This window comes from Pristis pectinata, chromosome 3 (genome assembly GCF_009764475.1).
Source record: "Pristis pectinata isolate sPriPec2 chromosome 3, sPriPec2.1.pri, whole genome shotgun sequence".
In the NCBI taxonomy this organism is placed as follows: Eukaryota; Metazoa; Chordata; class Chondrichthyes; order Rhinopristiformes; family Pristidae; genus Pristis; species Pristis pectinata.
The window spans coordinates 25,308,147-25,328,634 of record NC_067407.1 but is presented as its reverse complement, the minus strand read 5'-3'; the positions used below and the strand labels follow the sequence as shown (position 1 = coordinate 25,328,634).

The 20,488-nt window shown below is 43.1% G+C and overlaps 1 protein-coding gene across 1 annotated transcript in view; it reads right to left on the bottom strand.

The window, feature by feature from the left end:
* Window positions 1-20,488, bottom strand: part of b4galt2 (UDP-Gal:betaGlcNAc beta 1,4- galactosyltransferase, polypeptide 2) — a 257,205-nt gene that overhangs the window by 6,697 nt on the left and 230,020 nt on the right. The window contains exon 6 of the mRNA XM_052011687.1: window positions 14,440-14,544. Within this exon, the coding sequence (XP_051867647.1) occupies window positions 14,440-14,544 (105 nt within the window). The remainder of the gene's footprint in view (window positions 1-14,439; window positions 14,545-20,488) is intronic.

The following is a 20,488-nucleotide window of genomic DNA, read 5'->3' as shown; positions in this document are numbered from 1 at the left end:
TTATTAGGGATGGCTGTACAAAACCTTGTTGAAGCCACATATCCATTGAGAAGAACCAAACACTATGTTTGAGCCTAGTCTTTTGCTGAATGCTTAATATATTTTGAAAGGTTTTAATAGTGAAGAACTTTTTAAAAACATATTAGAATCGTTAAGGGTATCGACAGCAGGTGCCTCTTCTAATTGCTTTATTGTAATGCTTCTGATTGTCATACACCCTTGTATTCTTCAAATGACTGACCTAATTATTGCCATATTTTATCAATTTATGAGATGGTCATTAAAGACCTGGGGCAAAGAATTCCTTAATCCCAAAAAAGACACACTAAACCAGCACTTTATGGGGGCCCATAACCAGCCATCCTGTGAAGTTCGAATATGCTTGAGGCCCATTAGAATTGATGCACAAAAGCCAGGCCAGGGAGGCACATACGTGCATACGTACCTCTAGTAGCCCTGCTGATGATAAGGTTACACAGCAAATCAGGTAGGTTGTGCACCACTTGGGGCAATTGGGGTCTGTTCAGAGAATAGAAGCAGGTATGACTTTGGAATAGGGAAGATTGGACCCATTTTTGGAGCTGGTGGAGGAGTGGATCAGTGATATGCAATCGTGCCAGGATCCTTGTGGGACCAGAGGTGTCTGTGTGGGGGCGGGGGGGGGGGGGGGAGGCTTGTGGAATGGAGATTTGGACTGGCCTGGGGTCTGCTGGTAGTGGGGGTGAGGCAGGGGGCTGGAGGTCTGATTGAACTTGGGGCAGGAGCTCGTGATATTGACAAACAGAGAAAAAGAGTGAGATCCAAGGAAAATTGTTAAAGTAGGATCTGCAGGACAAAAGATCAATGCATCAAAGTTCAAAACTATAGAATAGCTAAGGAAGGTAAGGAAAGTTCCCTTTAACTTAACAGCAGTCTTCAACTCTCCAGTTAGGATCTGATTATGTGATCTCATCGTCTGGGCCTGGGTAACATTCTGAAGTGGCAAACAGCAATAGAAATCCTACAGTACCAGTGGTTGAAGATTAAGTTCATTATTTCCTGTTAAGAAAAATATAAGTTCCTATATTTCCTAAATTGTAACTTATTTTCATTAATTATTGGCTATAACAGAAATGTAAATTCAACAACTCATTGAAATCATAGTTTGCTGTTTTATTGCTGTTTTTTCAATGGGTACTTGTAAATATTACAGACCCAGTATGCTTCTGATAGACCAGATGCTAAGCATACACACTGGGGAATGTATTATGCAGGAATGGATGAGTCATGACGCATTAATAGAAGTGATGGAAGATTAAGAATGAGATATTGGAACAACTCCCTCCCTCAGCCCACTATTTTAACCCCCCACCTCCTCCTGAAGGGGGCTAACCAAAGGAAAAAATAGTCATGCAGGACCAGCTGAATATTAAAGGTCAGGATAAATCATTAATTTTCAGGAAGCTGGAGATCCCTCTCAAATTAAAATGATAACTCATTGTCCTTGGTTTTATATTTTCTCCCCCTCCTAACTCACTGAGATTATGAACTACAAGCAAATATAATTTGAAGGTTTGCTTTGTATTATGGCCCTTATGGATATCAAACTCCCATATCCACTGCTTCCTTCTCTTGCATTTCTTTGACTAAAATCTCAGTTCAGTCATTTTCTATCTCTGGACATCTTGTTCTTATCAGCCGTTCCTGAATAAAATCCAACTTCCTGACCTTTCCAATTTTCCACTTCCACTTTTCTCCAAGTTCTGATCCAAACTCACAAGTGCCACAATTATGATGAGATGGAAGTGATAAGCAAAGGAACATACAGAAGTCTGGAGATGAAAGGATAGGTGTACCAAGATACAGTAAGATTTTAGCTGTGTAATTCCAAACACAAACTACAAAGTTAATGGCTACTAAGGGTAACAGGTACTTTCATCACCTGCTCAAATCAATATGGCAAGAAAGTCTCCAAGATGTCAATCTCCAAACTAGGGAAAGGGAAAACCCAAAACTTGTAGCTGATCTGCAGCTACTCACTGAATATAATGCCATGACTCTCTGTGAAATTCAGGATAATTGGAGAAAGTGTCAAACAGATTACTGGCTGCAACTCATCAGTAATAAAATCATTTTAACCACTGAGATTGGTAGAGAGAATAAATGTGCAGATGCAAATATCCCCTTCATTTTCCGACAAATATTTTTTTTTAAAAAAGGTTTCATGATTTGGTGTGACAACTTGGCATCGTATGCAACATATTCTCGCTTCCACTTAACAAGTTTACATTATAGGCAATATTTTTCTGTATTACACTATATTCTGTAATATTTTTCTGTACTGTGGTACTGAGTCAGAATGTGATCCAACAAGACTTGGATCACATTCTGAGTCAGTACCACAGTACAGCAGCAGGTGATGCTGTTGAGTCGTAACTGAAAGGTGCATTGTTAACCATCTTCCCAACATTGCTTTCTATACGGGAAATAGGATTTCTCCAAAAAGTCAAGACTTCTCTTAACATTTAAAAAAAAATTGCATTAAAAGCAGGTATACTTCACCAGCTAGCTCTGTTGATTTAATTACAATTTAAATACATTGATGTAATTTCTAGCCCTATGGCAGCAAGGATATAGAACATAGAACACTACAGCACAGTACAGGCCCTTCGGCCCACCATGTTGTGCCGACATTTTATCCTGATCTAAGATCTATCTAACCATTCCCTCCCACATAACCATCCATTTTTCTATCATTCATGTGCCTATCTAAGAGTCTCTCAAATGCCTCTAATGTATCTGCCCCCACAACCTCTGCAGGCAGTGCGTTCCACGCACCCACCACTCTCTGCATAAAAAAAACTTACCCCTGACACCTTCCTCCAATCACCTTAAAATTATGTCCCCTCATGTTAGCCATTGTCGCCCTGGGAAAAAGTCCCTGACTGTCCACTCGATCTATGCCTCTTATCATCTTATACACCTCTATCAAGTCACCTCTCATCCTCTTCCTCTCCAAAGAGAAAAGCCCTAGCTCACTTAGCCTATCCTCATAAGACATGTTCTCCAATCCTGGTAAATCTCCTCTGCACCGTCTCTAAACCTTCCACATCCTTTTTATAATGAAGCGACCAGAACTGAACACAATACTTCAAGTGTGGTCTGACCAGAGTTCTATGGAGCTGCATCACCTCGTGGCTCTTGAACTCAATACCCCGACTAATGAAGGCCAACACTCCATACGCCGCCTTAACAACCCTATCGACCTGCGTGGCAATCTTGAGGGATCTATGGACGTGGACCCCAAGATCCCTTTGTTCCTCCACACTGCTAAGAGTCCTGCCATTAACCTTGTATTCTGCCTTCAAATTCGATCTCTTGAAGTGTATCACTTCACACCTAGCCGGGTTGAACTCCATCTGCCACTCCTCAGCCCAGTTCTGCATTCTATCAATATCCTGTTGTAATCTACAGCAACCTTCTACACTATCCACAACACCACCAACCTTTGTATCATCAGCAAACTTACTAACCCACCCTTCCACATCCTCATCCAAGTCATTTATAAAAATCACAAAGAGCAGGGATCCCAGAACAGATCACTGCGGAACACCACTGGTCACCGACCTCCAGGCAGAATATGCTCCATCTACCACCACCCTCTGTCTTCTATGGGTGAGCCAATTCTGAATCCACACAGCCAAGTTTCCCTGGATCCTATGCCTCCTGACTTTCTGAATAAGCCTTCCATGAGGAACCTTATCAAACGTCTTACTAAAATCCATGTACACCACATCCACTGCTCTACCTTCATCAATGTGCTTTGTCACATCCTCAAAGAATTCAATCAGGCTCGTGAGGCACGACCTGCCCCTCATAAAGCCATGCTGACTGTCCCTAATCAGCCTATGCTTCTCTAAATGCCCATAAATCCTGTCTCTAAGAATCTTCTCCAGTAATTTGCCCACCACTGAAGTAAGACTCAGTGGTCTGTAATTCCCAGGGTTATACCTACTTCCTTTCTTAAACAAAGGAAAACGTGGCCAGTGAGGATGCAAAGATCGTCACCAAAGGCGCAGCAATCTTTTCCCTAGCTTCCCGTAATAACCTTGGATATATCCCGTCTGGCCCCAGTGACTTATCTATCCTAATGTTTTTCAATAGTTCCAGCACATCCTCTTTCCTCACATTGACATGCCCTAGCGTATCAGCCTGTCGTATGCCATCCTCACAAATGTCAAGGTCCCTCTCTCTGGTGAATACCGAAGCAAAGTATTCATTAAGGACCTCCCCAACCTCTTTTGACTCCAGGCACATGCTCCCTCTGTTATCCCTGATCGGTCCTACCCTCACTCAAGTCATCCTCTTATTCTTCACATACATGTAGAACGCTTTGGGGTTTCCTTGCTCCTACTCGCCAAGGACTTCTCATGTCCCCTTCTCCTAAGTCCATTCTTAAGCTCCCTCCTGGCTACCTTGTAACTCTCCAGAGCCCTGTCTGATCCATGCTTTCTAAACCTTAGGTAAGTTTCTGTCTTCCTCTTGATAAGATATTCTACATCTCGTGTCAACCACGGTTCCTTCACTCTACCATCCTTACCCTGCCTCAATGGGACAAACCTATCCAGAGCCCCATGCAAATATTCCTTAAACAACCTCCACATTTCCGCTGTGCACTTCCCCAAGAACATCTGTTCCCAATTTATGCTCCCAAGTTCCTGCCTAATAGCATCATAATTCCTCCTCCCCCAGTTAAATACTTTCCCATATCGTCTGCTTCTATCCCTCTCCAAGGCTATGGTCACTACCTCCAAAATGCTCTCCCACCGAGAGATCTGAAAACTGATCAGGCTCATTGCCTAGTACCAGGTCCAGTATGGCCTCTCCTCTAGTCAGCCTGTCCACATACCGTGTCAGGAATCCTTCCTGTACACACCGAACAAACTCTGTCCTATCTATCCCCTTTACACTAAGGAGGTGCCGATCAGTATTAGGGAAGTTGAAATCACCTATGACAACAACCCTGTTATTTTTGCACCTCTCCAAAATCTGCCTCCCGATCTGCTCCTCAGCATCTCTGCTGCTATTGGGGGTCTGTAGAATACTCCCAATAGAGTGATCACTCCCTCTAGGCAAGACTCTGTGGGATGGGATTGGGGGTGGAGAACTTAATTGTGGAAAATGGGGAGAGAAATCAATTTATCCTGTTGCAATCCTCTTCCTCCCAATACTACAGAGCAAGTTTAGAGCTGGCTTAATAACTCACTGATAATGGTTGTACCTAAATGGGAATGAGACTGTCAGTAATATGGATAAAATTGGTAAATTGGTTTATTGTTGTCACTTGTACTGGGGTACAGTGAAAAACGTGTTGTGCATACCAGTCATACAGATTAATTCATTACAACAGTGCATTGAGGTAGTACAAAGCATTAACAGAGTGCAGAATAAAGTGTCACAGTTACAAAGAAAGAGCAGTGCAGGTAGACAATAAGGCGTAAGGTCATAACGAGGTAGACTGCGAGGTCAAGAGTCCATCTTATCATACTAGGGGACTGTTCAATAGTCTTATAACAGTGGGATAGAAGCTGTCTTTGAGCCTGATGGTACATAATTTCAGGCTCTTGTACCTTCTTCCTGATGGCTTAGTTGCTTCCACCATGGGTTTACTTGAGCTTGGGGAATGCAGCAGTTGAAGAGAGGCTGGAGCCCTAGATCCATCAAACACATACTTTTGAGTACTGCTGGTGGATCAGGAGAAGCAGGAGTACTTCTCGCACACTCAGCCTGTCAATCACACCTTGTGACCTCCCAGCTTACCCGATATTACTCTCCATCTGTGATCCACCCCCGACTCTCAAAACATTCAGTCTAGATGAAGGGTCTTGACCCAAAACGTCGACTGTCCATTTCCCTCTGCAGATGCTGCCTGACCCACTGAATTCCTGCAGCAGTTTGTTTTTTGATCCAGATTCTAGCATCTGCAGTCTCTCGCATTTCAAAGCATGCTTCCTCAGTCCCCACTTGACTCTTTACTGCCTCTGTGTTGAAACCACCCCCCCCCCCCACCCCACTTCCCAAATTCTACTGGTCACATGCTCCACACTCCCTGACCCTCCCAAAAATTCCCCAATCATTTTGATTGCCAGGGACAGTCTCCATAGCCTCAGACTGTCTCGCACTGCATAGTTTCCCACCCAGCAACCAGCCTTCAATCTAGCCAATTGCCCCTTGTGAAAAGGAGCAAAACATCCAAAGCATCCTGCCATTACATTCACCAAGCCCACAAGGAGCCAGCAGCAGCTGTGGGGTGGAGCTTATGGAGTGGGTAAGCAGTTGCCCCACTATCACCTCCTGCCCTAAATCAGGATTTGTGAATAGCCACAGCCAGAGTAGGAGCCAGAGTAGTAGTAGTAGAAGGCTTAGGTTTAAAGTGAGAGGGGAAAGATTTAAATGGGGCCTGAGGGGCAACTTTTTTCACACAGAGGGTGGTGCATATATGGAACAAGCTGCCAGGGAAAATGATAGAGATGGGTACAATCACAGCATTTAGAAGACCTTTGGACACGAAAGCGAAAGGCTTAGAGGGTTATGGGCCAAATGGGATGAGCTCAGTTAGACAAGTTGGTTGGCATAGATGAGTTGGGCTGAAGGACCTATTTCCGTGCTGTATAGCTCTACAACTCTTTGACATTTGCCCAAAGTCAAGTAAATTATGAGACTGCTCTTGTAGCAGTGGGCCTCTGGAGTAAAATATCACCCCACCACAGCAACAGCATGGTAAACTAGCTCCACCAGTGAACTCAACACCAGGTTTGCTGACATTTCTTGGTTTTGCATGGGTAACATGCATCCCACTCCCCTAACATGCTAGTACAGAGGACTTAATATAATGTAATTATTCCTTAGGGTGGATATGTATTACTGAGTGCTTGCTCAGGATATTTCCATCAAATATTCACTGGACATCAAAAAGTACTCTTCAATCAGTCCACAATGAAAATTCCACGTAGTCTGGGGGGTGAAGGAAAGGAGAAATGCCCATTGCAACATTTTTGCATTAAAATACTCTCATAATATACACCAGAGATTCTTGGATCAGCTTATTTGCATATCCATTGAACAGTGAATGGTGTAACCCATGTAAAATAGGTGCAATCTGTAGGGAGACACACAATGGTATACCCGTTGCATGTCCCCCAATATATTGCACCTATTTTACATGGGAGTTACGCCATTCACTGCTCAAGAAAGCTTCTAGCTGGAGACTGCACCTGTAACATGGAGTGCCCTCGTTAAGAAAACCTAACAGAAACAGTAACAGAAAACACTAGCGACATTAGCAGATGTTTTAGGTTCAGGTTCTTGCTGAGAACTGTCTGATTTGCATTTCATTGATGAATGTTGACTGACTTGTTGAGCGTCTTCAGCATCTTCTGTTGTGGATTTACAGCATCTGCAATGTTGTTCTTAAATTAACAGTGCTTGGCTCACTCACTTAACCGTCAGCTAGTTTGACTGCAGGTCTCAAGAATATTCTTGCACCACGATTGCCTGCTGCAGAAGCAGCTGGCATGCCAATCCAAGCAATGCACGAGGGCATGTTCTCAGGCAGAGAAGATTACAATTTCAGAGTCTGTTAAGCAAGCCTGAGTGAGTTCAGCAGGTATAGATAGCTGGATATCTGTGTCAGCAAATATGCCAGAGATATCATTTATACCACATGGATGGAGGAGGCATTGGCCTTGAATGTCAACTCACCCTCAGGACCTCAGGCTAGTCATGCAAGTGGTTCCATGAGCTGTTCAGGGCAGGCAAAGTAACGTACAAGCTGTTCTCCTTTTATTTCCTTGTTCACCCTTGGCAGCTGCACATTTTAAAGCAACAGCTACAACTAACAACTCCTAGTGTATTTTGTTATGTGGGGCATTAATGTATGATCTTTCACCTTGGCTATCTAATTTGCAACCACAACCCTAAAGTTCTTGGGAGAACTAAGACAAAATACTTAATTCCCTTAGATTTTTCTTCTTAAGTTTTCTATGTAGTTGAAAATGGTCTATGTCTAGCAGGCACGGTAGTGTAGCAGTTAGCATAACACTATTACAGCGCCAGCGACCTGGGTTCAATTCCGGCCACTGTCTGTAAGGAGTTTGTACGCTCTCCCTGTGTCTGCATGGGTTTCTCCGGGTGCTCGTTTCCTCCCATATTCCAAAGATGTATGGGTTAGGAAGTTGTGGGCATGCTAATGTTGGCACTGGAAGCGTGGCAACACTTGCAGGCTACCCCCAGAACACTCTACGCAAAAGATGCATTTCACTGTGTTTCGATGTACATGTGACTAATAAAGATATCTTATCTTATGTGAGATGAGGTGTTCACTAATACTGCTAACTTAGCATTATCCTAGCACCACGTTAAACTTGGACTAGAAGAATATAATCAGGACCATCCTGAATCCAGTGATCTACAGTTTTGACAACACAAGTTAAATTCCTAACACATCAGTTCATAAACTATGCGACAATGGCTAACACGAGGGGACATAATTATTCCCAGTGCTACAATGGCTAACACGAGGGGACATAATTTTAAGATGATTGGAGGAAGGTATAAGGGGGATGTCAGGGCTAAATTTTTTTTACACAGAGAGTGGTGGGTGCATGGAATGCACTGCCTGCAGAGGTTGTGGGGGCAGATACATTAGGGATGTTTAAGAGACTCTTAGATAGACACATGAATGATAGAGAAATGGGGGGCTATGTGGAAGGGAAGGGTTAGATAGATCTTAGAGCAGGATAAAATGTCGGCACAACATGGTGGGCTGAAGGGCCTGTACTGTCTTGTAGTGTTCTATGCACCGCTCCCCACAACCCCCCTCAACCACCCTCCCCCCCTCCCAGCACTTCCAGAGAGATTTATTTTTTTCCAGATGTCCCACTGCCATTCTTCCCTTCTCCACAGAACAGTAAATAAGAAACCAGCTAGGGGTTGGGGGATGGGCTGAGATGGAAGGGGAAGGTGTCCATTATCAGTTTAAAATAGAAAAACAACAAATTTCACGACATATGTCAATGATAATAAACCTGATTCTGATATTAAAAGCGCATTGATGGGCATGTGTGAGAAAGAAAATGCAACTGGAGTTTGGGGAAATGGGGCTGATGAAATTTGCTCCACTGGGAGCCAGTGTGGATCCAATGGACCAAATGACTTCCTTTCCAAAGGCCCGGATGGGATATATCCTAGGATACTATGGCAAGTGAGAAAACAGATTTCTGAGCCCTTGGCGATGATTGGAGGGCGGCAAATGTTGTTCCTTTGTTCGAGAAAGGGAGTAGGGATGTGACTGTGTGGGTTTACTCCAGGCGCTCCGGTTTCCTCCCACATTCCAAAGATGTACGGGCTAGTAGGTTAACATGGGTGTAATTGGGTGGCGTGGGCTCACTGGGCTGGAAAGGCCTGTTACTGTGCTGTATAAATAAAGTTAATAAAGTTATAGACCAGTGAGACTTACTTCAGTGGTGGGCAAATTATTGGAAAAGATGCTTACGGACAGGATTTATGAGCATTTGGAGAAGCATAGTCTGATTAGCGATAGTCAGCATGGTTTTGTAAGGGGCAGGTCATGCCTCACAAGCCTGATTGAGCTTTTCGAGGAGGTGACAAAACAAATTGATGAAGGTAGGGCGGTGGATGTGGTGTGTATGGACCTTAGTAAGGCATTTGACAAGTTTTCCCAAGGCAGGCTCATCCGGAAGGTCATGAGGCATGGTATCCATGGAGACTTGGTTGTGCGGATTCAGAATTGACTTGCCCACAGAAGGCAGAGAGTGGTATAGATGGAGAGTATCCTGCCTGGAGGCCGGTGACCAGTGGTGTTCTGCAGGGATCTGTTCTGCGACCCCTGTTCTTTGTGATTTTTATAAATGACTTGGATGTGGAAGTGGAGGGATGGGCTAGTAAGTCTGCAGATGACATGAAAGTTGGAGGTGCTGTGGATGGGGTAGAAGGTTGTCGTGGGTTACAATGGGATATAGACAGGATGCAGATTTGGGCGGAGAAGTGGCAGATGGAGTTCAATCCAGAAAAGTGTGAAGTGATACACTTTGAAAGAATGATCTTGAAGGCGGTTTAAAAGGTTAATGGCAGGATTCTTAGCAGTGTGGACGAACAGAGGGATCTTGGGGTCCAAGTCCATAGATCTCTCAAAGTTGCCGTGCAAGTTGATAGAGTGGTTAAGAAGGTGTATGGTGTGATGGGCTTCATTAGTCGGAGGATTAAGTTCAAGAGCCGCAAGGTAATGTTGCAGCTCTATAAAACCCTGGTTAGACCATACTTAGAATATTCTGTTCAGTTTTGGCCGCCTCACTCTAGGAAGGATGTGGAAGTTTAAGAGCAGATGCAGAGGAGATTTACCAGGATGCTACCTGGATTGGAGAGCATGTCTTATGAGGATAGGTTGAGTGAGCTAGGGCTTTTCTCTTTGGAGCGTAGGAGGATGAGAGGTGACCTGAAAGAGTACAAGATGATAAGAGGCATAGATCGAGTGGATGGCCAGATACTTTTTCCCAGGGCAGAAATGGCTAGCACAAGCGGGCATAATTTTAAGGTGATTGGAGGAAAGTACAGGGGGGATATCAGAAGTAAGTTTTTTTTTTACACAGACAGTGGTTGGTACATGGAACGCGCTGCCAGAGGTGCTGGTAGAGGCAGATACATTAGGGACACTTAGGATACTCTTAGATAGGCACATGGATGATAGAAAAATGGAGGGCTTATGTGGGAGGGAATGGTTAGATTGATCTTAGAGTAGGTTAAAAGGTTGGCACAACATCGTGGACCAAAGGGCATGTACTGTGCTGTAATGTTCTATACTGTATTTAGTGATGAATTCCAGGCTTTACCACAATTTAAGTGGAGACACTTGTTAGCCATTTTCTAAACACTTTGGCCTGAAAATGTGGATGCACTGCATTGTTTTCTCAGCATCAGAAACTCAAATTTCCTTCCAGGTGAAATGCAATTGCGATTGTCCAGAGGTCAAATTGTGACCATCAGGAAATTCTACCAGGCACCTTTGGTCAAAATTCACCAGTGTACATAGGATGCAATTTACTGTGCTGGATGTGGATCAACAGCATCGCTGCCCGTGCAACAGTTCTTCTGGAGCCATATCACGGAAATTTGTTTACGCTGTCCTTGGCACTCTCAGAACAATTAAATTTTAATTGCAACATTCTGGTCTGGAAGACTACTCAGATAAGTTCCATTACTTATCTCCTCTCCTTGGGGCAATCCCAAGGTACCAAGGCCTCAATCCCCACTCAGACTTAGAGTTACCCAGGCCATGATTCTTAACCACAATTGGTCTGGGTCCCTGATCACTAAACCAACCCCAAAAATTGTTCCCCAACCTCTCTGATCACCACCTCCAGTGCCCATACTTATGAATCCTTGATTGAGGCCTAATTATAAGGTGCAAGTCTGCAGCTAGATACCACCCACTCTCCTCCATGCAGACCTCAATCAGATCCTCGATGCCCTGCCAACTGCCACCTCAGAGTTGGCCTCACTCCTGGATGCCGTATTTTCCTTTGTGCATTCCACAACACACAAGGGAATGTGTGGAATGGTAGTTCAGGAGCACCGCCAAAGAGTGGGTGGAGCAATGACCCCACAGCACACCTTTTAGGGAGCACATCCATTTCTGGGCCTTTATATTTGAGTGCCTGGAAAGAGCTCTGGCCAAGACTGTGATACCTGGCTCTCTCCTGGGTAACATTAGACTAGAATGAAACAAAATGAATTTAGTTCTGCTTGGATTCAATCCATATTGCAGATGGTGGCCAAATCTTACGGTTGTAGCGTCAATTAACATTAACCAGAAAAGAGGCTCACTGTGCTTATTTGGCTTTGTTGATATTGACTGTCTAAATTACGTTTTTTCTGGCTGTTACAGTTGGCTAAACAAGAGTGACTGCATTTCAAAACAATTTAGCAGTTGTGAAGCACTTTGTAAGGTAGCATGTTATACATTTAAGGTCTCTCATTCTTTCCAGATGATGTGACATTTACCTGGGCACGCCGCCTTAAAAGAAAATGTTTTCTCGCCACCTCTCTTTATAGCCAGAAGTTCGTAAATGTCAGAATAGAAGGTACAAAATAAGATGCAAGTTGATTGGAAGAGTGACTGCCCTCTGATCTGGAGGCCCAAATCATTGATCTCGAGCCATGAGATCAAATCCCTTCATAGCAGTTGTGGAAATTAAATATGGAATTGAATAAATCGGGAATAAGAAGCAAGTTTCAGAAATGGTAACCATGAAGCTACTTGGTTGTTGTAAAAATCCATTTGGTTCACCAATCTGTGTCAGGGATGGAGATTTAGCATTCTTGCCCATTTTGGACTACAAGTGACTCCAGACCCACCAGTGGGATTAAATCAGTTCCAGGACAATATGCCGAGTATCTTGAGTTAGTCAGCTTTAGCATATGTTCCCTTTAAATCTTTGTGGTGTTCCCCCTTTATCTATTTTATTGAGTTTAGATTTGCCAGGTTCTAAAAGTATGATCTTGTGTTGCCTTAAGAGCATCATTTCTTATATACATGGAAGTGACTGTGATGATGGAGCAGGATGCACTAATGTCAGCCTGAGGTGGCTTGGAAGAGCAGTACTCCAATTGCCCATCTGAAATCTCATTATGGTGTACTAATTTCAGAAAATAGCTTCACGTCTCAATTAGTCTCTTCAGATACCCAGAGACCTTTGCCATCCGTGACCTGATTTGATTTTGTGCTCAGCTAACAAAGTGTTCATTCCAATAACTGCTGCAATTTTTGGGTTGACAGAGATTAGAAGAGTTCAATACAATCACTGGTACTGCACAAAAACTCATCTGTCAATGCACAAAGGCACAGTGTAAATTACTATCCCATACAGCCATCAGTGAATCCTTGCCAAGAACTCTTGGATAAGTGAGGAATATAAAAAAAGTCCCAATCTGAAGGTGCGGAGAACCATTCTTGTACAAAATCACCCAGAATTTGTAGTCAGTGGTGAGCCACCCATGTTTGGCCTTGATCCACAAGAAAGGATCACACCTGCCCAAGGTCTACCTATGAAAGACAACTCCAAGCTCAGTGGCGGGGCCCTACTTGTTGCTAATCCAAAAGATAGGCAGTCTTAGTGGCTTTGCCAGCAGGCAAAACCAGCAAGAAATGGATCCAGGGTCAGAAAAACTCCTGATAGCTACAATTTTTAAAATCTTACAAACTCTCACCATTGGGACAGCACAGTGGTGCAGCTAGTAGGGCTGCTGCCTCACATCTCCACAGACAAGGTGCGTGAGTGTGCGTGCGCATGCGAACTTTGCATGTTCTCCCTGTAACCACAAGAGTTTCCTCCTGGTACTCTGGTTTCCTTCCATGTCTCAAAGAAATTGGTAGGTTAATTGGCCATTCTAGGTTGCCCCTATTGTGTAGGTGAATGCTGGGTGAACTGATGGGAATGTGGATTGAATAAAATGGGACTAATGTGGGATTGGTTACCTGGGTGCCTGATGGTCAGCATGGGTTCAGTGGGCTGAAGGGCCTGCTTCCACTCTGTATGACTCTATGACAATTGCCTCTATCTATGTATCCAGGAGCTGAAGATCCCCTCAGGAAGTTTTAGACTTTCTCTCTGCTGGGCTCCCCTTTTGCTGAGCATGAACCCCACCCCACCCACAAAAAAATCTCTGAGCAGCTGTTTACTTGTCCCTTCAATAGCAGGTGGCAGTTTGATCACCTGAAGTGTTGTTGCTGCTCATCTGTCGGCTGCCCTCACCTTGACCAGCTAGGTGAGCAGGGGCACTCATGAAGACCAGCTGTTAAAACAGCACTGAGGTCAAAGGATTTTGATGCTCGCTTATATTCATCTGCACAATTTCCACAATGGTTTAAACCCAGGCCCACAGTCTGACAGCCCACAAATTCTCTGCACAGTCTGCTCTGAGTAGGGAAAATGCCTATAAAATATCTTTAGTAAATTATTAAATGCACGAAGAACCATGGGGTTTTATGGATGATGATGAGAATATGGAAAACACAGTCTGATAAATTACACTCGTTTCTACCTTTCCTGTATTTAATTACTTTCTCTTCTCTCAAGTGCCTAGTTTTGGTGTACACCAAGCTTCCTTCGCCTCTGCTGAATTCAAGTCTCAACATAGTGCAGAGACATCAGCATTATTATCCCAAGGAAAGGTGTGTCTGGGTTTCTCCTTTCTCTTCCATTCTGTGCCATGCCACACTTTCATGAACCAGATCTCCTTGGGGACTTGTTGCAAGCTTGATTTTTCTGTCTCCCAGTCACCCAGAGCCACCAATGGACCAAAATGCTCAACACCATTTGGACCAACAGCTCCATGTAATGGAGTCTTTACATAAGTAGGCGTAAATGTCTGTGTCAAACTTACCTCTGGGGGTTGGGCTCATTGTGCTTGTCGCGTTCATGCTTTATCATTCGGTATTTTCCAATCTTGGAGTCTGGTCGGGATACTTTCATACCTTTCAGTGTTATTCTGAAGAATAATCACAGATTAAAGAAAGCATCACAGAAGGGTTAATAGAACAGCAAGTAACAATAATGTATATAACAAACACTGCCCAAAGAAGAATGATCTTAAGAATTATGATTCAATGATTCAGAGAACTTCTGAATTCAGAGACTCCAAATTACTTCAATACTTTGCAGCACTGACACAAGAATCATTAACTCTTTGGTGCAACAGTCAGAATACAGTAATGACAATGAACCCAGTGGCATTGTGCAGCAGGCCAGAATTTACTGTCCACAACATTTATCCTCACTACAGATTTTCCCTTCAGGATCCACCCATGTAGACTTGCTGCTCGAATCTGTCCTAATATAAAATGGCAAGACCCTAGCGATGGGCCTTGTAACAGGAGAAATGGGGGAAAGGAAGAACAAGTCCTGACTGTGAAAAGGCTGAAACACACTTTGACAGCTGGCAAAGCTCAAGCTTTACCACATATCAAAGCTGTCAAAGATTTTGAATGTTTCTAAATATAGTTTTTGAATGTTTCTGAAAGATTAAAAATCCATTAAACAATTTTAAATACTAAAATTTTATAATAATTAGAAAAATTAAATTTCTTTCTTACACTTGTAACCAATCAAATCCAAAAACTGTAAATTAACTCAAGTTCACCTTTCACCCTCACTCCTCACAGTTGAATGAGCTAACTTTCCCTGCACTAGGTCTGAACCACTGCATGTTTAGTGGGAAGATTCCTAATTGTAACTGTTGGGGAATTACCCCAAGTTTACAGTCCAGAATTAGAATCTAACACTGGCAGGCAGCTGCAAAATTACTTGGGAGCTAAGCCAGCAAGTTTGGCACAAAAGTGTTTGCAATGGGAGCCCCAAACTTCCTGACAGTCCCATAGTCAATTTGGGATCAAACTGCCAACATTTCCCTGCAAATTCCACCCCAACGTATGCCCAAAACCGCCAAAGAACTCAAAATCCTCAACAGATGTTATTGGAACCATTTCATACATAGCAGGACTAATAATCTCAGGGTTTAGATGATAGTTATAATTGGACACACTTGTCCTCTAAGACCTTCGTCCTTATTTTATTATTGTAAACAACATTTACATTCTGAAACACTCTGACTTGAATTACTTCCTACCTGCACCATCATCCTGTCAAGCTCCCTATAAAAGTTAAACCTCTCCACTGTCTCTTCACGTGACCACAATAATCTCCTCCAGCCTTGTGCACCTGCACACACTATCTGTTCCTCTGAAACTGGGCCACTCCTCATCCAGAACTATCCATAGTTTCTTGTTAATTTCCTGCACACAACTCTAGCTCTCCAAAATTTCAGCCAATGCCTTTGATCTCTGATTTCAAAACATCACTAAGAATCTGCTCCAATTCTGTTGCTAGGCCTCCCTGAATGCACACAGTCTGCTGCTGTTTCTTCTCTCAGCATCTCTCTGCACTAAAAATATAAGTTGTTGTTGTACCTGCCTCCAGCATCTTAATGACACATTCATGTCACACCTTTTAATAAACCAGATGTGATCCACTTGTAGCTGCACAGGTTCAGCATAATCTGATGGGAGTTAAATTCTTTTGATTTAGGCAATCTGTTTTGCTCTTCTGATTGCTGTCACATCAACTTATTGTAACTGAATTAATAAAACAAAAACAGGCCACTTTCAAAATCAAAGCAAACAGCAATCCTTATTGCTGAACTCATTCTGGATGCTTTCCTGTAATATAAATACAGATTATATGCCTAGCCGGTACATGCTGTAGCCAGCACAAAGAATGTCATTCCCCAGGACATATTAAGGCAAGAAGATTGTACTGTCGTTTTTATCCCTTTAAAGTAGTCAGTTTTTCCAGTCCTTTCATTTAAGAATGAATACAAATGCAAAAATATGAGATGCACATATAGTACATAAAATAAATGATGTTCATGGAGTTCATTACAGAAGCCTGAAGGGTGCTTTATTTCTCACTAGCATCTGCAATACAAACTGAGCAAAATATTGGGATGGATCATACGAGCTGGAAGTTAAATGTCAACACATTTGATCTCCCACCCATTTCAGGGGCAGACCATAAAAGTACTGGGCTGAGGATCAGGATATGTGATGCTTGGCTCTCTGCTTCATACCTGGGGTGGCCGAAGTAATGGTGCCATCCCATTCATTGGACTGAGAAGCTAGTGCAAGTAAGTGGTTTGTACCTTTTGATTATTTTATTTAACTTTAAAAAAGATGTCTTATTGTATATTTGTATAGATGTATATTTTGGTAATTTTTAAAAATATATGCATTTATATATTTTTTAAAATTTCCAAAATATACATCTATACATATACATACACACACACACACACACACACACACACACACATATATGCACACACATTTATTTTAATAATTTTCAGATGTATTCAATCACCAGAGGCATTACGAAGTGTTTAAAGCCTTTGACGGCAGAACTGTCAAAAGGTCAACAGAGCAGTCCAAGGATGGAGCCTCAGGAACTGCTGCCCGAGGACTAGTCCCCACTCACTGACTGCTCATCCTTGCAGAACAGCTGTGATAGTCGGGCCTCGAGCTCAATCACCACCCCAGAGCTGTAAAACTGGAGCCACAGGAAAGGCATATGGTGGAGGGAGCACCACACACAAAGTTGGGGGGGGGGGGGGGGGGGTGGTGTGGATTGTGGCTCTAGTTTTACAGTATGCAGACAGACAGTGCTTGTGAAGAACTACTCACATATTTAGTCATTTATTGGATGCTACGGTTATCAGCTTGTTCAGCATTTACTGCCCAGTCCACTTGCCCTTCAGAAGTTAGGAGTGGGCTGCTGGCTTGAACTGCTGCCAGTGAAGGTACTCCCATACTACTTCTGGCTGGGGATTTCCAAGTCAGAACAGTTTGTGACTTGGAGGCTACCTGTAGATGGTAGTATTTTCCTTGCATCTGCTGCCTTTGTCCACCTCGGAGGTAGCAACACCGAGTTTGAGAGTAGTCTAGGGGTATCTGCAGTGCATTTTGTAGAAGGTACACATTGCAACCGCAGATTGCTGGAGATGGAGAGAATACATGCATAGATTGTTAATGGAGTGTCAATCAAGCAAACTGCTTTATCTTTGATGACGTTGAGCATCTTGACGGTTACTAGAGCTGCACACATCCAAACAAATCATGAGTATTCCATCACAGTCTTGACTTGTGCCTTGTGGATATTGCAAAGGCTCTGGGATGTCAGGGGCTGAGTTTTCTGTTGCAGGGTACCCAGCCTCTGACCTGCTTCTGTAGCCTTAGTATTTATGGGGCTGGTCCATTCAAGCTTCAGGTGAATGGCAATCCCACTTGCAGATGTCGATGGTAGGAGCCTCAGCACTAGTAACGGTGTTGAATGTCAAGGGCGGCAGGTTAGATGCTGTCTTGTTCGAGATGGTCGTTGGTTCTCACTTGTGTAGCATTCATGTTTCTTGCTGCTTTTCAGCCCAGCCCCAAATGTTGCCTGGGTCTTCCTGCATGCAGGTATGGATTGCTTTGTTTTCTGAAAAAAAAACTCCTGGGCCTCATGGCCCCCACATTGCCCATCACCTCCTCAACTCCTACATACATCTCAGAAGAGTAGCAGGAGCAGCTGGGAGACACCAGACAAGCATACTTAGAACATACAAATTAGGAAGAGGAATAGGCAGCTTGGCCCCTTGAGCTGCTCTAACATGCAACAAGATCATGGCTGATTTGATCTTCAACTCCACATTCTTGATTATTTGTGGTACACTTTAACCTATTGCTTTTCACATATCTCTCTACCTCTGCCTTATAAATATTCAAAGACTCTGCTTCCACTGCCCTTTGACGAACAGAATTCCAAAGATTTGGTACTCTCTGAGAGAGAAAAAAAATCATATCATAAACAGGAAACTCCTTTAAACAGTGACTAGTTCCAGATTCTCCTACAAGAGGAAACATCCTCTCAACATCCACTTTGTCAAGAGCCCTCAGGATCTTATATGTTTCAATCAGGTCCTCTCTCACACTTCTAAGCTCTAGCAAATACAAGCCCAACCTGTCCAACCTTTTCTCATAACACAACTAGACAATTCCAAGTATTAGTCTGGTAAACCTTCACTAAGTTGTTTCCAATGCATTAATATCCTTCCTTAAATAAGGAAACCAATATTGTACGCAGTGCTCCAGATGTGGTCTGGTCAATACCCTATATAACTATAGCACAACCTTGCTACCTTGGTATTCAATTCCCTTCATAATATGCAATAACATTGTTAATTTTCCTGATTAATTGATAGACTTGCATATTAGCATTAACATACTTATTAAGCTGCAGTTGTACAAGACATTGGTAAGGCTGCACTTGGAGTATTGTGTACATTTTTGTTCAGCCTGTTATAGGAAAGATGTCATTAAGCTGGAAAGAGTGCAAAGAAGATTTACGAGAATGTTGCCAAGACTTGAGGGCCTGAGTTATAGGGAGAGGTTGGGCAGGCGAGGACCTATTCCTTGGAATGTAGGAGACTGAGGGGTGACCTTATGGATGCATATAAAATCATGAAGGGCATAGATAGGGTGAATGCCAGGGAAAGGGAACCAGAAACTAGAGGACATTGGTTTAACGTGAGAGGGGAAAGATTTAAAAGGGACGTGAGGGGCAACCTCATCACGCAGAGGGTGATGCATATATGGAACAAGCTGCCAGAGAAGGTGGTTGAGGCAGGTAGAACAATGACATTTACAGTAAAAGACATTTGAATACGTACATGGATAGGAGAGGCTTAGAGGGATACGGGCCAAACAAAGGTAAATGAGACTAGCTTAGGTGGGCACCTTGGTTGGCATGGACATGTTGGGGCCATAGGGTCTGTTTCTGTGCTGTATTACTCTACAACTCTATTAGCCTTTTCCAAATCTTGCGCTAGGACACCCAGATCCCTCTGCATCTCAGAGCTCCGCAATTTCTCGCCATGTAGGTTACACTCTTTTTTTCCCCTGCCAAAATGGATATTTTGACACTCTGCTACATTATACTCCATTTGCCAGTTTGCTGAAGGTGTGAGGAGGGTTGTGGCATCCACCTGCTGGCACCACCATCCCTGAGAATAAAAGCAAAAACACTTGCGGCTGCACTTGAGCAAGATTTTGGGCCTAAAGCTTCATCTGGCCCAGCACTTCTCCTCACTGGCACTGCTCATGTATTCTAGGATCTAGAAGCAACTGAAACATATTGCCATTTTTTTCATACTGTAAATATAGACCAAATTGCTAAATGGTATGTCGCACAAAAATAGTGGAACACAAACACTCTTCAAAGTTATGATACCCCACACTCAGCAGACACTTTATTCACAGAGGATTCAGGAATTAGTTCTTGATCGTCAGATCTATATCCATGGATTAACAATGTAGTCATCCATGATGGTGACACAGCAAAACACTCAAAAGGCAATCACAGATACTGATGCTGTTTTTAAACTCATAGAAGAAATCCAATGTTGCATGCACTGTTCCCAAAGTAATTCTTGATAATAGCATTAAAGCAGGGCACTTCTAATATTATCAGAATAGAAATAAATACCAATTATGATAATCACTCTAAATTTGGATTTAATAAACTCGATCTGAAGAACACCAGTGACAGTGAAAAAATGAACAAGAAAGCTCGTTTGTGTGGATAAGCAACCATTTACCATTCTGTCGCCTCACCACAGCTGAAAGTAGAACAATGAATGCAGATGGCAGCATCTTTCTGAGAAATGGATCATTAATTGGCGCTGTCCATAAGGTGTTATTCACTCTCTATGATTACACCAGAACTTCCCCTACAATGTCCCACACTCAGCTGACACTTTATTCACAGAGGACAAGGAAATCTAGTTCTTTAACATTAAATCTTCATCCATGGATTAAATGTAGCCATCCATGTTGCCAAAACAG